General features: G+C 49.9%; 1 protein-coding gene across 1 annotated transcript; it reads right to left on the bottom strand.

Moving 5' to 3' along the window:
- Window positions 1-4,366: 4,366 nt before the first annotated feature.
- SCGB3A1 (secretoglobin family 3A member 1) lies at window positions 4,367-5,803 on the bottom strand. The gene is made up of 3 exons (XM_057307370.1): window positions 5,646-5,803; window positions 4,747-5,027; window positions 4,367-4,508 (listed from the first exon to the last, which is right to left on the bottom strand). The coding sequence occupies exons 1-3, from the start codon at window positions 5,698-5,700 to the stop codon at window positions 4,485-4,487; spliced, it is 360 nt and encodes a 119-aa protein (XP_057163353.1). The 5' UTR covers window positions 5,701-5,803; the 3' UTR covers window positions 4,367-4,484.
- Between the last annotated feature and the right edge of the window lie 6,650 nt (window positions 5,804-12,453).

Here is a 12,453-nt window from a genome sequence, read left to right as displayed (position 1 = left end):
CAAGATCAATATACAAAAACCATTGTATTTCTATTCACTACAAAGAACAAATAAAAAACTAAAGCAATTGCATTACAATAATAATAGAGTAAAATACTTAAGAAGTTTAATGAAAGAAATGGAAGACTTGTACACGGAAAATTATAAAGCATTGAAAGAAGACCTAAATAAGTGTTAAGACTTTTCATGTTCATGGACTGAAACACCTAATACTATTAAGATGACGATACTCCCCAAATTGATCTATAGACTCAGTTGTAGTCCTATCATAGTTCCAGCCAGCTTTTTGTTTGTTGCAGAAATTGACAAGTTGATCTTAAAATTCACAGAAATCCAAGGAACTCCAAAGAGCCAAACAATATTGAAAAAGAACAAGTTGGAAGACTCAAACTTCCTGAGTTCAAAATGTATTACAAAGCTTCAGTAATCAAGAAGTGTGGTGTTGGGGGCGCCTGGGTGGCACAGCGGTTAAGCGTCTGCCTTCGGCTCAGGGCGTGATCCCGGCGTTCTGGGATCGAGCCCCACATCAGGCTCCTCCGCTATGAGCCTGCTTCTTCCTCTCCCACTCCCCCTGCTTGTGATCCCTCTCTCGCTGGCTGTCTCTATCTCTGTCGAATAAATAAAAAAACAAAATCTTTAAAAAAAAAAAAAAGAAGTGTGGTGTTGGCCTAAGGATAGCATATATACATCAATGGAATTGAATCGAGAGACCAGAAATAAACCCTTACATTTATGGTCAAGACAAAGGTAACCAAGACACTTTATTAGGGGAAGGAATAGTGTCTTCAACAAATGGGGCTGGACAACAATATCCGCAAGCAAAAGAATGAAGTTGGACCTCAGTCTCACACCATGTACAATAATTAAAAGGGATACAAAAAAAAAAAAAAAACTAAATGTAAGAGTAAAACTAAAATTCCTTAGGAAAAACATCAGTATAAATCTTCATGACCTTGGGTTGAGTCATAGTTTCTTAGATAAGACATCTTAAAGTACAAGCAACCAAAGGAAGGAAAATAGATAAATTAGATTTCATCAGAATTGAAACTTTTGTGCTTCAAAGGAAAAGAATGTGGAGCAATAGTTCACAGAATGGGAGAAAATATTTGTAAACCGTGTAGCCGATGAGTCTAGAACTCCAGAATACATAAAGAACAATTACAACTCAACAAGGAAGAAACAGCCCAATTTTAAAATGGGTAAAGAATTTGAATAGACATTCTCCAAAGAAGACCTGAGTTTCTCTTTGGAGTGATAAAAATGTGAAATTGGATAGTAGCGATGGTTGCACAGCATTGTGAATATTCTAAAAACCCTCTAAATGGTATACTTTAAAATGGTAAATTTTACAGTATATAAATTATCTCAAAAACATAAACAAAATCATTTCATATGATTTCTTCTGGGACTTGAATTCTTTGAGATTCACTCCTGCTAATGCGTGTAGTTGTAAGCTGCATTGTGATACTGCTTTGTCTGCATATTCCAACATCTACCCTTCTCTGCAAGTATCTTTGAGTCGTTCCTAGTTTTCTTTCTCCTTCCCCCAACCCTTAACAAACCATCTGCTCTGGACATTCTGGTAGGTGTGTGTGAGCTTCTCTGGAGTATAATCTCGAGGGTTGGAATTGCTAGGAGTTGGGACATGCGTGTGCTTGACTTTACTAGATATGCTTACTCCTGTCCAGAGGGTTTCTTACTGCCCCACCAGAAGTTTATAAGATTTTGCCATTGTTCCCCAACTTTGCCAATGCTCGTTTTCATCTCAGTTTTAGGCAATCTGATGGGTATAATGGTAACCCATTGTGATTTCTGTTTATATTTCCCTTATTAAAACAAGCTTTTTTTTTTTTTTTTTTTTTGCTATCTTGAGTTCCTCTTATGATTTTATGCCTGTTGAGGATTTTTGTCCTTTTCTGGTTAATTCATGATTCTTTATGTACTCAGGGTACTTACCCCTTATCGGCTAATGTGTATTGCATATCTTTTCTCAGTTGTCTTTTAATTCTTATTTTTTTAACTTTGTACTTTGAAATATTTTTCAGTTTTCAGAATAATAGGTTGATTTTCTTGTGTCCTCCAAAATTTGCCAAATAGGCTATTTTTTCCCTTTGTATTAAAAACATATGGATTTAAACATATTTGATGAATGTCACTGCACTTCCCACCATTACTGATGTTCAAATTACCCCATCCTTGGCCAGTGAGAGACGTGTTCAGACTGGTCCCTGTGTCTTTTTGGCACAATTCTGGCAGTCTTCAGCAGCTTCTATTCTGTTATAAAAAAATGTTCTAGGTTCATCTTTTATATTTCCTGCCCCATATCTGGAACCAGCCATTTCTCCAAAGACTCCTGGTTCCTTCAGTGAGAAATGGTATCTGGAAGCCACAATCCGGGTACAAGGATTCTCATCGCTCCTGGATTGGTCGGTTTCTGAAGTTTCTAGAAACTTTCAGGGGACAGAAATAAGAGATTTTTCCCCCTTACAGATCGAATACACCAGGCGATTGTACTTTCTGTTCGAATTTTGAGTTCTAAAGTTTTTGTGAAACCTCAATTAATTTTATATCAGCACCTCCTTTCCACTTTGCCAGACATCTCAGGTTTCAACGACACTCATGTAATTACTCGTTTGTCTTATCACAGAATATACAGAGAACGGCAACACCACCACCAAGAAAAGCTCAATTGTTATTACTGTTCTTCTCATCCTTGGGATGCTACCCACCCCATCCCAGGATGTAGACTTAAATCACAATATTTGCATGTTACTGGGAATAGTTATTCTTTTTTTTTAAAGTCTATTTATTTATTTATTACTGATTTCCACACTCACTGTGGGACTTGAACTCACGACCCGGAGATCAAGAGTCCCACGCTCTTCCAACAGAGCCAGCCAGGTGCCCTGGAAGAGTTACTCCCCACCACTGGAAACGAAGCTAGGTTCATTTCTCATTTCTTATTATCTCAATTTTTAGAAGTTGTTTTTTTTTTTAATTTATTTTGTCTTTTAGAATCATGTAAAATATTTACATAGTTACGAAGTCAAATGGGCAAAATATTTAAGGACATCTAGCTTTCCACCATATTCCCTCCCTCCCCGGGGATTATGGTTGGTCTCTTTGCAGGAATCTACAGCAGGGAGGAAGCCATTGCATTAGCCTCGGGGCTTCACATGCTACTCCCGGACTCCCTCTTCTACTAAGTGCTGTGATTGCCCGTCCAGTGCTTGCCTGGGAAGGCTCCAGAGGTAGAAGGCTGCAGGGCCATCTCAGGACAGGGTCCTTGGCCGAGCCCCCAAGCCCACCGTCAGTTCCAACAAGCTCCCATAGTACGAGCGCCCTTCCCGCGATCCCCTCAAACGTTTGAATCTGGTGCATCAACCGAGGACCATATGTAATGTCGGGAGGAGTTGGCCTGTGGTCTTTTCAGGTCCGGTCACGTCCCCACTGCCTTCTTCGCCAGAGATGCAGAGTGATTCATCTCATTACTGGTTCATGTTTGTCCAGACCAGAGCCATACACAAAGATCCAGAACCCTTGAGAATCTCGGGGGCAGTGGTGTTGATGGGAGATTTAAATTTGATCAGCGTCCTAGTGAGCTGCCTGTTCTAAGTTGGCCTGTGAACTTGTCAAAAGGCATCCTCCCCCATTTAAATCCAAGTGTCCTTGTCAAAGTAGGAACAGAAGAAAGCCAGACCCGTGTTTTCATATAAAACAGATGCAAATGTAGTCAGATTGTCCATGGTGGGTGGGTTGCTAGTCAAGCCAGGGGGAGCCCTTCCCAGGAAACGTTATCATGAGAAAAGGATTTACTGGGAAGTTTCTCCTGAGACAGACGTCAGTATCCTGCTCTGGGCCCCTTCCCATCAATACCGAGAATCTGTCCAGAAATGCTTCTGGTAGAAGCCACTAAATTATTTCATTGAAACTACCAGAAACCACAGGGAAAAACCAAACACAAGACAGACTTCCTGCAGCCTTCAATCCTGCCTTGTTCCAGGGAAGAAACAAAAACAAAACTTTCGTGTATTAGCAACAAATGGCTTTGTTTGGACGGTTAGGCACAGCCTAACAGGTGGGGAAAAAAATCCCAGTTTTAACCAACTAACGCTTGCCTGACGCCCAACACCTTTAGTTGCTGGCTCTGTGTCACCCGCCAAGTGTCATAATGTCCCTCACACACATATGCACACACTCCCCCCACACACGTAATCTGGGCACAGCGCACCTCCTGAGGGGTAGGGACCATCCCACCGCCAGCCCCCTCTTTCTGCAGCACCATCGCTCTGGGCAGGGGGAGGAACGGGGATTGGTATCAAGGCAAGAAAGAAGAAATCAGCCCCAAAGCTGCTGTTCTCCGTGTTTATTGCAAGTAGGGGAAGGGCTCGGATGGTCGGGGCGGGGCGGCAGGTCCCCAGCCTGCAGGTGGCAGCATCTTGTCTCCCCCTCCCCCCTCCAAGCAGCGACACTCCAGCCTTGACTCAGCCAATGTACGTCAGGGCCCCCTGCAAAGGAGACGTCAGGTGTGTGCTCTCCTCCAGCCCACTGCCCCTGGGCACCTGAGGGGACTCAGGGTGGGGTTCCTGGAGGGGTCACACCTTCCCCCCAGGGGCCCTCTGCAGCCCCCCTGCCTTTCCCAGGGGGTCAACCCCGTCCCCACCCAAGGCCATCCTGCTTCTCCTGGGGGCGGGCTGTGAGGTTTCCCTGAGGATGGCTGGGGAGTGCGCAGGGTGCCCCCATTACCAGCAGCGCCTTCACGGCCCCCATGGCCTCCATGGCCTCAGGGCCCAGCTCGGCCACGCACTTCCTGGAACCCTCCACGAGATGCTCCACTGGGATCCCCAGGATGGTCAGCATAAACTTCAGGGGGTTGAAGCCTCCGAGGAAGGGGGGGGCCATGGCTCCTGCCTCGGCCATGGCTCCTGCCCCGGCCACCGCCGCTGCCCCAGCCTCTGCAGCAGGGTTGAGGGCATGTGAAGCGGAGGCCACAGGCTTGGCCATCGAGCTCAGGAAGAGAGTGGCGGCTGCAGACACGGTAGAGAAGAAGGCCCCCATCTGGACCGGTGCTCCACGGAGCCCTGCCAAGGGCCTGTCTCCTCCAGGAGGTGCCGTGCACCCCTCACCCTCTACCCCCTCCTTTGCTGACAGCTGCCCTGTGTGAGCTGGGGGACCCCAGCTGGTTGGGAGAGGCAGCCATGTAAACAGATCGGCGTGGCCCAGCGAGCAGGTGGCTGGGCAGGGGCACATACGAGGCAGCCCAAGAGTGTAAAGAGGAGAAGAAAGCTCTGAGTGGGGGTCCAGGCAGGCTTCTCGGAGGAGGGGACACCTGCGCTGTGCCTTGAAGGATGAGGCAGAGAGCAGACAGGTAGTTCCAGACCGGGGCCCGCCTTGGCATTGGCCCACCCCGGTGTTGGGTGAAAAGGAGATACCAGGGCCCATAGGGACATGAGAGGAAGCCTGAGGGCCCCGGGCAGGAGCAGGACTTCCTGCTCAGAGGAATGGGAAGCCCTAGGGGGTAGGAGGCCGAGGAGTGGGCAGAGACGACAGGGTCAGGACCGGCTACCGTTGGGGCCAGGAGACGAGCAGAGCCACCACCAGGGCCCCACAGCGAGGAGCTGGGAACTGAGGCAGGCAGCACTCACCGGGGTGGCCGAGCAGAGCCACGCAGAGCACCAGGAAGGCAGCGGTGAGCTTCATGGCTGGTCCTGGGAACAGAGACAGGCTTTGCTGTGGGCTTCATATACCCTGTCCTCACCCCTATCCACGCCAGGGCCTCACCCACCACGTCCTCCCGAGCAATGTGCTGTTTGCTCAGCTAATAGAGCCCTGGCCAACTTCCTGCTCGCGCTGGTGGGCCCTGGGAAGCCCGTGCCCCCTACCCCGCCTGGGTCTCAGGGACTTCCTGTTGGCAGGGACCCTGGGCCCAAGGGCTGGGCTCTTCAGCAAGAGCAGGAATGCAGGCTACGCTCTGTGGGCACAAGGCTCACCCAGGCCTTTGCCTTTGCAGAGAGCTCCCCGGCTGGCCCTCCAGCAGTGCTGTGCCCCCTGGGGGAGGAAGGGGCAGATGGGTGCCCCAGTCCTTCCCCCCGCTGCCAGAGCATAGAAATGTCATGCAGTGGGGGTCCTCCTGGCTCCTCTGGTCCTGGAGAGGCAGGAAGAAACTCCAGATGGCAAACCGGCCCCCTGCCCCCAGGTGAGGCCTTACTCCTGGTCACCTCACTGGTGGGGCCACAGGCAGCCACCAGCGAGAACAGAAGGACCCAGGACATTTTTCCATCTTTGCAATCAGTCTCCATGCCAGAAGTTTCTTTAGAAGTCCTCACACATCTGTCACTACAGAGTATGACACTGGAGAATAAGAAAACGTATTTAGCCCCGTGACCTTTAGGCTCATCAGTGGGAAGATCTGAGTTTTCAGGGAGTGTCCCGGAATACCCCCACTTTGGTTATGAGGGCGTCTTGACCTTTGCAGCCAGTGGGTGTCCAGCCACTCCTGAGCCCCCCACGGCCTGACTCACCTCTGCAGACAGCCCAGGGCTTTGTAGTAGCTGTGATCAGTGCATGAACATTCACACGGCCTTCACACAATTCTTCCACTTTTCCCTGTTTGGGGAGGGAGGCCTTTGCATTATAAATGTATGTTTTGTTGATCACTGTGGAAGTCATTTCAATAGGAAATGCACTTTCAACGTGTAAAACATGTAAAACGTCACCTTCGAGGGATTTTTTTCCGAAGTGCTGCTGGGACGAGCCCTGACAAGAGCACCAGATGGGGTTAAAGGGGCAGCAGGGTGGGAAAGGCAGCTCGCCCCGGGCCGCGCCCACGGTGCCGGTGCCCCGAGCCTCATCCTCTCCAGGGGGAATTCACCAAATGGACCAGCCCCCCTCCCACAAAGCCTGGGCGGGCAGGTGGGATTACCTCCTCCCACCAGTCGGGGTGACCCTGCCTCCCCCCACAGGCCAGAAGGGTTTGTTTCTCTGTGATGTCATGCACTTGGGGGAGGACACGTACTTTGACGAGAAGCGGAGGCAGCTGGGGATTGTGTGTGGGTCGGGGTGGGGTGGGGGGTGCTGCTGGAATATTCTCAGAGGCCTCTCGTTCCTTTGAGACCTGGTCACGTGGATCTCATAAGAGCGGGTGTGGCTCATCCCGGCTTGGGGTCCCAGGGTCGCCCAACCACTCAGGTGCAGCCGCAGCCAAAGGACCCCAGACCCCTGGAGCCTTGGGGGGCGGGGAGCGTGGGGAGTCATAGCTGCAGAGCCATGTGGAGAGACGGAGGAGGGCCGAGCTCAGGCTCCATTCTCCTTGGCAACTTGAGCCATGACTTTCAAGTAACATTTGGTTGTGGGAAAGGCGGACGGGGCTGCTCTCTTGTCGGTCAAACTCGGCATGTGGTGGCATTGTGGGCTCCAGCCAGACCCCGTGGCTGTGGGGCACCAGAGGGCACCCCTGTCTGTAAAGCTCGAACAACACAACTGAGCATAGTTCCAAATCAGAACTGGGATGGCGCAGGGTGCTGGGTGACTGGTCCTCAGAGCCGACTTCATTACTCACCCATTTCACGGTTCCGGGGGCTGTATCTTGGTAGCAGTCGTCAGGATGCAGGGGAGCCATGCACCTGTCGGTGATGGCAGGGCGCAGGAGGCCCCGATGCTCTCCACACCTGGTCACCCTCACCTCTAGCTGCTAGACGGAGTGTATTTGCAGAAGAAAGAAAAGGACAGACCATGTTTCTTGCAGGGGTGGGAGCTCTAGGCCTCTGCTTGCGCTTGGCCTGTCGCTGTCCTCAGTGACAACGGCTCCTGCCAGCTGGTCCATGCCCTGCAGGGTTGAGGGGTCCTGCTCACTGGTGGGCCCACTGCTCTTCCTCTTTTGTCCAAGTAGCTGTGGGTCAGCCGGTGCTGGTCCTCTCTGCCCCTCGGCTCACCTCTATCACAGGTACAGGCTGGGAAAGCAGCCCCTCGGGCCTGCAGTCTAGGCTCTGGGCTCTGGCCCAGGCTTCAGGGTCCATAGTTCAAGGCCCAAAGTCCTCTGGTGTCTTGTTCTTCTCTGCCATTGCTCCCTTGGGGGTCCCAAAGGGATGGCGGAAGGAAGGCTGACTTCCTTGGGTTCTTGGCCAAGACCCATCTAATGGCCCTGCAATCGTAACATTGGGGGACAGAGACAGATGGCTTTTTCTTGAGCTTGACCTTCTCAAATGCACTCAATGACAACCCTTCTCTGGGCCCAACCAGAGAAGACAGTTAAAGGAGTTGACCCAGAATCATGGAGCCAGGATACACGGGATCTGAACCTTCTTGACTTTCCTCGCCAGAGCCAAGCCACGGTCACTGTGTCCCCAGCTGACCTCTCATCTTTGCTTCTGGTGCCCAGGGCAAGGACCCCCACAAATATTCATTACATCTGAGATAAGAGGGAGTAATAAAAGTAGTTCATGAGGTCACATTTAATATTTTTTTTGGTAATTTTTTTTCTGATATCAAACACAAGTGCCTCATACTTTTATTTGCTAAGTTTTGTCTACTGCTCTTGCTGATTCTTCCCAAATTCTCTGACAGAAGCCTTCACCAGCGTCCTCTACGGGATGTGGACATTTACAGAGACACCCTTGACAATCCTCTATCCTCCTGTTCCATTCTAGCGAGGGGGCACCAGGGGCGGCCCCATCCTGAGAATTTCGTCTAGGAAATTACCTCCTCCTGGCTTGTGTGGGTCCCATCCTCTCCTCCAGTTTCCCTGGAGGGTCCAGGTCAACCTCAGGCTCCAGCCAGGATGGGGCCGGGGTGGTCACTGGCTGTGTGGGTGGGAAGGGGTCCGGGGCTTCATCTGCTCTGCTCATAGGACTGTCAACAAGACAGCCCGTTTCCATCCCTGGTTCACCCTCCCGTTCTGAGCCCTACGTGGGGCAGCGCCACACAGATCATGGGGTTCCCCGTCCTTGGCACTGCCAATCCCTCCACCTACCACTCCCTGCCAGACATGATTGTTCTATTGTTTGTCTAATAAAGTTAAAAAATTATTATTGAGATGAGATTCACATAACACGAAATTAACCACTTCAAGGTGAACCATGTTGTGCCACCATAACCTCCATCTAGTTCCATGACATTTTCATCACCCCAAAAGGAAACCCCATCCCCATTAGGCAGTCCCTCCCCTTCCCCACCTCCTCCCCGGCTCCTGCCAAAGCCTCAGTGCATGGTCTGTCTCTGTGAATTTGCTTATTCTGGATATCTCACATAAATGTAATCACACCACACATGACTTTGTGTGTCTGGCTTCTTTTGCTGAACATATTTTGAGGTTCACCCAGATTGTGGCAGGTGTCCATTCCTTCTCATGACTGACTGTTCCATTGTACGTACAGACCACCAGCTGCTTTCCCACTTATCCACTGATGGGAGCTATTTCCACCTTTTGGTTATTGTGAATAGTGCTGCCATGAACATGTGCATACAAGCAATTATTTGAGTACCTGCTTTCACTTCGTCCGGTAGATACCCAGGAATGGAATGGCAGGATTGTTCTATGTTTAACCTATTGAGAGATCTCCAAACTTGTATGTGTGCATGCGTGTGTCCTGTTTTATATGAGATTTCCAATTTTTCCACATCCTCACCAACCCCTTTTCTGTGTTTTTTTATTCTTCCTGTTCTAGCCATCCTAGTGAGTGTGAAATCGTACCATAATTATGTTTTTGATTTGCATTTCCCTAATGACTGATGGCCATCTGTATATCTTCTCTGGAGATATTTCTACTCAAGTTCTTGGCCCATTTTTATGTTGGGTTCTTTGTCAAATTTTTGTGGTGAGTTGTAAGAGTTCTTTATGTATTCTGCATACTAGACCCTTATCAAATGGTTAGCAAACCTTCTCTCCCATTCTGTAGGTTGTTTTTTCCCACTTTCTTAATAGTGTTCATTGATGCACAAAAGTTTTTAATTTGGTCAAGTCCAATTTACCTATGTTTTCTTTTCCTGCTTGTGCTTTTGTTGTCATTTGTAAAAATCCATTGCCAAAGTGGAGATTTGGTCTTGAAGATTTACCCCGATATTTTCTTCTGAGAGTTTTATGGGTTTTGCTATTATAGTTGGGTTATTGATTAATTTTGAGTTAGTTGTATATGGTGTGAGGTAGGGGGTCAACTACATTCTTTTGCATTTAGGTATCCAGTTCATCCACTTTTTATCATCCAAAATTTTTTTGGCTTGTTTCGTCATTGTAGTTTTCTGGCCGGTTGTCTTTGCTTTTGTAGGTTTACAACTTGAAACAATTATTATTGGTCCAATTTTAGTAGAAACTTGGGAAAGAGCCAAGTCAATGTGTATGCTTAATGGTAAATCACAAGATTGACCTTTGAAAAGTTCTCTGGTGTCTTCCTACCAGCTTTGTTCTCCTGGTCTCTCAGCGATGGGTGCTAACCTTCTCATCGCTAATGACCATTGTCAAGGCAAGCATGGAGAAAGCAAGCCCCATGTTTTCTCAAGCAAGTAATGACTAAAATTGTTTTGAAATGTTTAATGGCTTATTGATAGAAGGCAAGAGAATACTTTGGGGGGAAAATGACCAGGGTTTACAAGTTCTGTAGACAACAGAAATCCCTTGTGGGGTTTGAGAGTCCTCAGGGGTCAAACCCCCATCTCGTTAATCTCCCCGTGTGCAAATCTAATTCTAGAAGTTAATCCTACAGACATAACCAGACATGTCAACAGAAATGGCTTGTGACAACATCCGTGACGATTAGTTATAAGAGGAGGCAGGCCTGCAGGGTGCCTTTTGTGGGGTCCTCAGTACTTTTGCCTTGGTGGGTGGATTCTTCTTCCATAAATTTAATATATATATATATATATATATATTTCATGACTGTATTATTGAATCTAGGCTGGATGCATTATTATACATATTCATTACTATTATAATACTTTTTTTTTTATTTAAAGAGACACTAAAATGAAAGCCTTTTTGAGGCCTTAAGTGCCTCACCGGCCCTTTGCTCTGGGCCTCCTATACCTGGAGCAGAAGCCATCGGTCTTTTGTGGAACTAACTGGAGACAATTTAGTGCAGTGTCATGGAAACCTTGAGTCCTCTGCGTAATGTCACTGCCAAAAATGATGCAGGGAAACATTGCGCATCTGGACTGGGGTGGGATGTGTGGGGGATCACCTGCTGGTCTGCTCCCCACCCTGTCAGTGATGCTGCCCGTGAGCCCCGGTGTTGCCTGAGCCCACGTAGCCTGGTCCGCGGTTGCAGCGTTGTAAAGGCAGGCACTGTGGCCCAGCTCTGGGCCCGGCTCTGCCCCGACACTCGCTCCAGGTTCCAGGGTATTGATCAAGTCCAACCCATGCTTCACTGCCAGGATGGTGTGCCCCCCACCAGCACCCCAAGCCCGGTCCAGATGAGGGACATCTTCCTGTGTCATTTTTGACCATGGCATCGTGAAGAGGGCCACTCGGAGGGAAGGCTGACCGAAAAGGGGAGGGTCCTGTTCTCTGTGCCGAGAGAGCTAGAATGGTCGCCTGGTCATGTTTGCTTTGCTGGCCTGTCTGCCTCCAAGTCGGCCTCAGTACCGAGGCAGCTACCCTGTTTCTACGAGGGGGCTGAGCCCAGCCCCAGCTGACTGGAGAGGATTGGCACCGAACTAGGCGGGGATCCTGCAAGCCGGGGCCCCACCCAGGATTCCGTGCTGGGGCCCCCGAGGTGCTGGCCTTGACCCAAGTGATCAGGGTGGGTAGACCTTGGGACCTGACCTGGGGATGCCTTGCACCGTGCAGACAGGACCAGAGACAGCTGACGGCCGGGCAGGACCAGAGTGAAGCCGGAGGAGGAAGAGGCAGGCAGTGTGTGGGTTCCCAGCAGCCCCGGCTTCCTGGTGGCGACCCGGTGGTCTCCCTGCCTCCCCTTCCTGGAGTTCTTTACCTTTAATGTACTGCCCCCTCCTCCGTGCCCCCTTCTGGCCCATGGTGGTCGGATTGGCCTGCTCCTGGCTCCCCACGAGCCTGCACAGTGATGGTAGGCCGGCTTCAAATGCACCCCAAGATTTCGAACCCCCAAAATATGTCCCATACATCCCCACAGCTACCCAGCAAACTGTGTGTCACAGTGTCCCCGTTTCACCACTGAGGCCAAGGGATTGGCCTCAGGCCCCTGAATCGTAATGGTCAAGGCCAGGACTTACTCAAGGCCTCACCTCACGCCAGCTTTCAGAGCCCCTCCCGCCCCCCCAGTCGCCAGCGAACCTCTAGCAGCAGGTGCTGGGGGAGGAGCTGACGCTGTAACAACTCACCACACACTTGGTGGCTGAAAACAGCACACAGTTATTCGCTCATAGTCTGGAGGCTGCAAGTCCAGGATCTCTGGGCCGAAGTGCGGGTGCGGTCGGGGCCAAGCTCCCTCCAGAGGCTCAGTGAGCCTCTCCCAGCTTCTGGGGGCTGCCCACACTCTGCGGCTG

The sequence above is a fragment of the Ursus arctos genome, unplaced genomic scaffold (genome assembly GCF_023065955.2).
Source record: "Ursus arctos isolate Adak ecotype North America unplaced genomic scaffold, UrsArc2.0 scaffold_5, whole genome shotgun sequence".
NCBI lineage: Eukaryota > Metazoa > Chordata > Mammalia > Carnivora > Ursidae > Ursus > Ursus arctos.
This window is presented reverse-complemented; position numbering and strand designations above follow the sequence as displayed.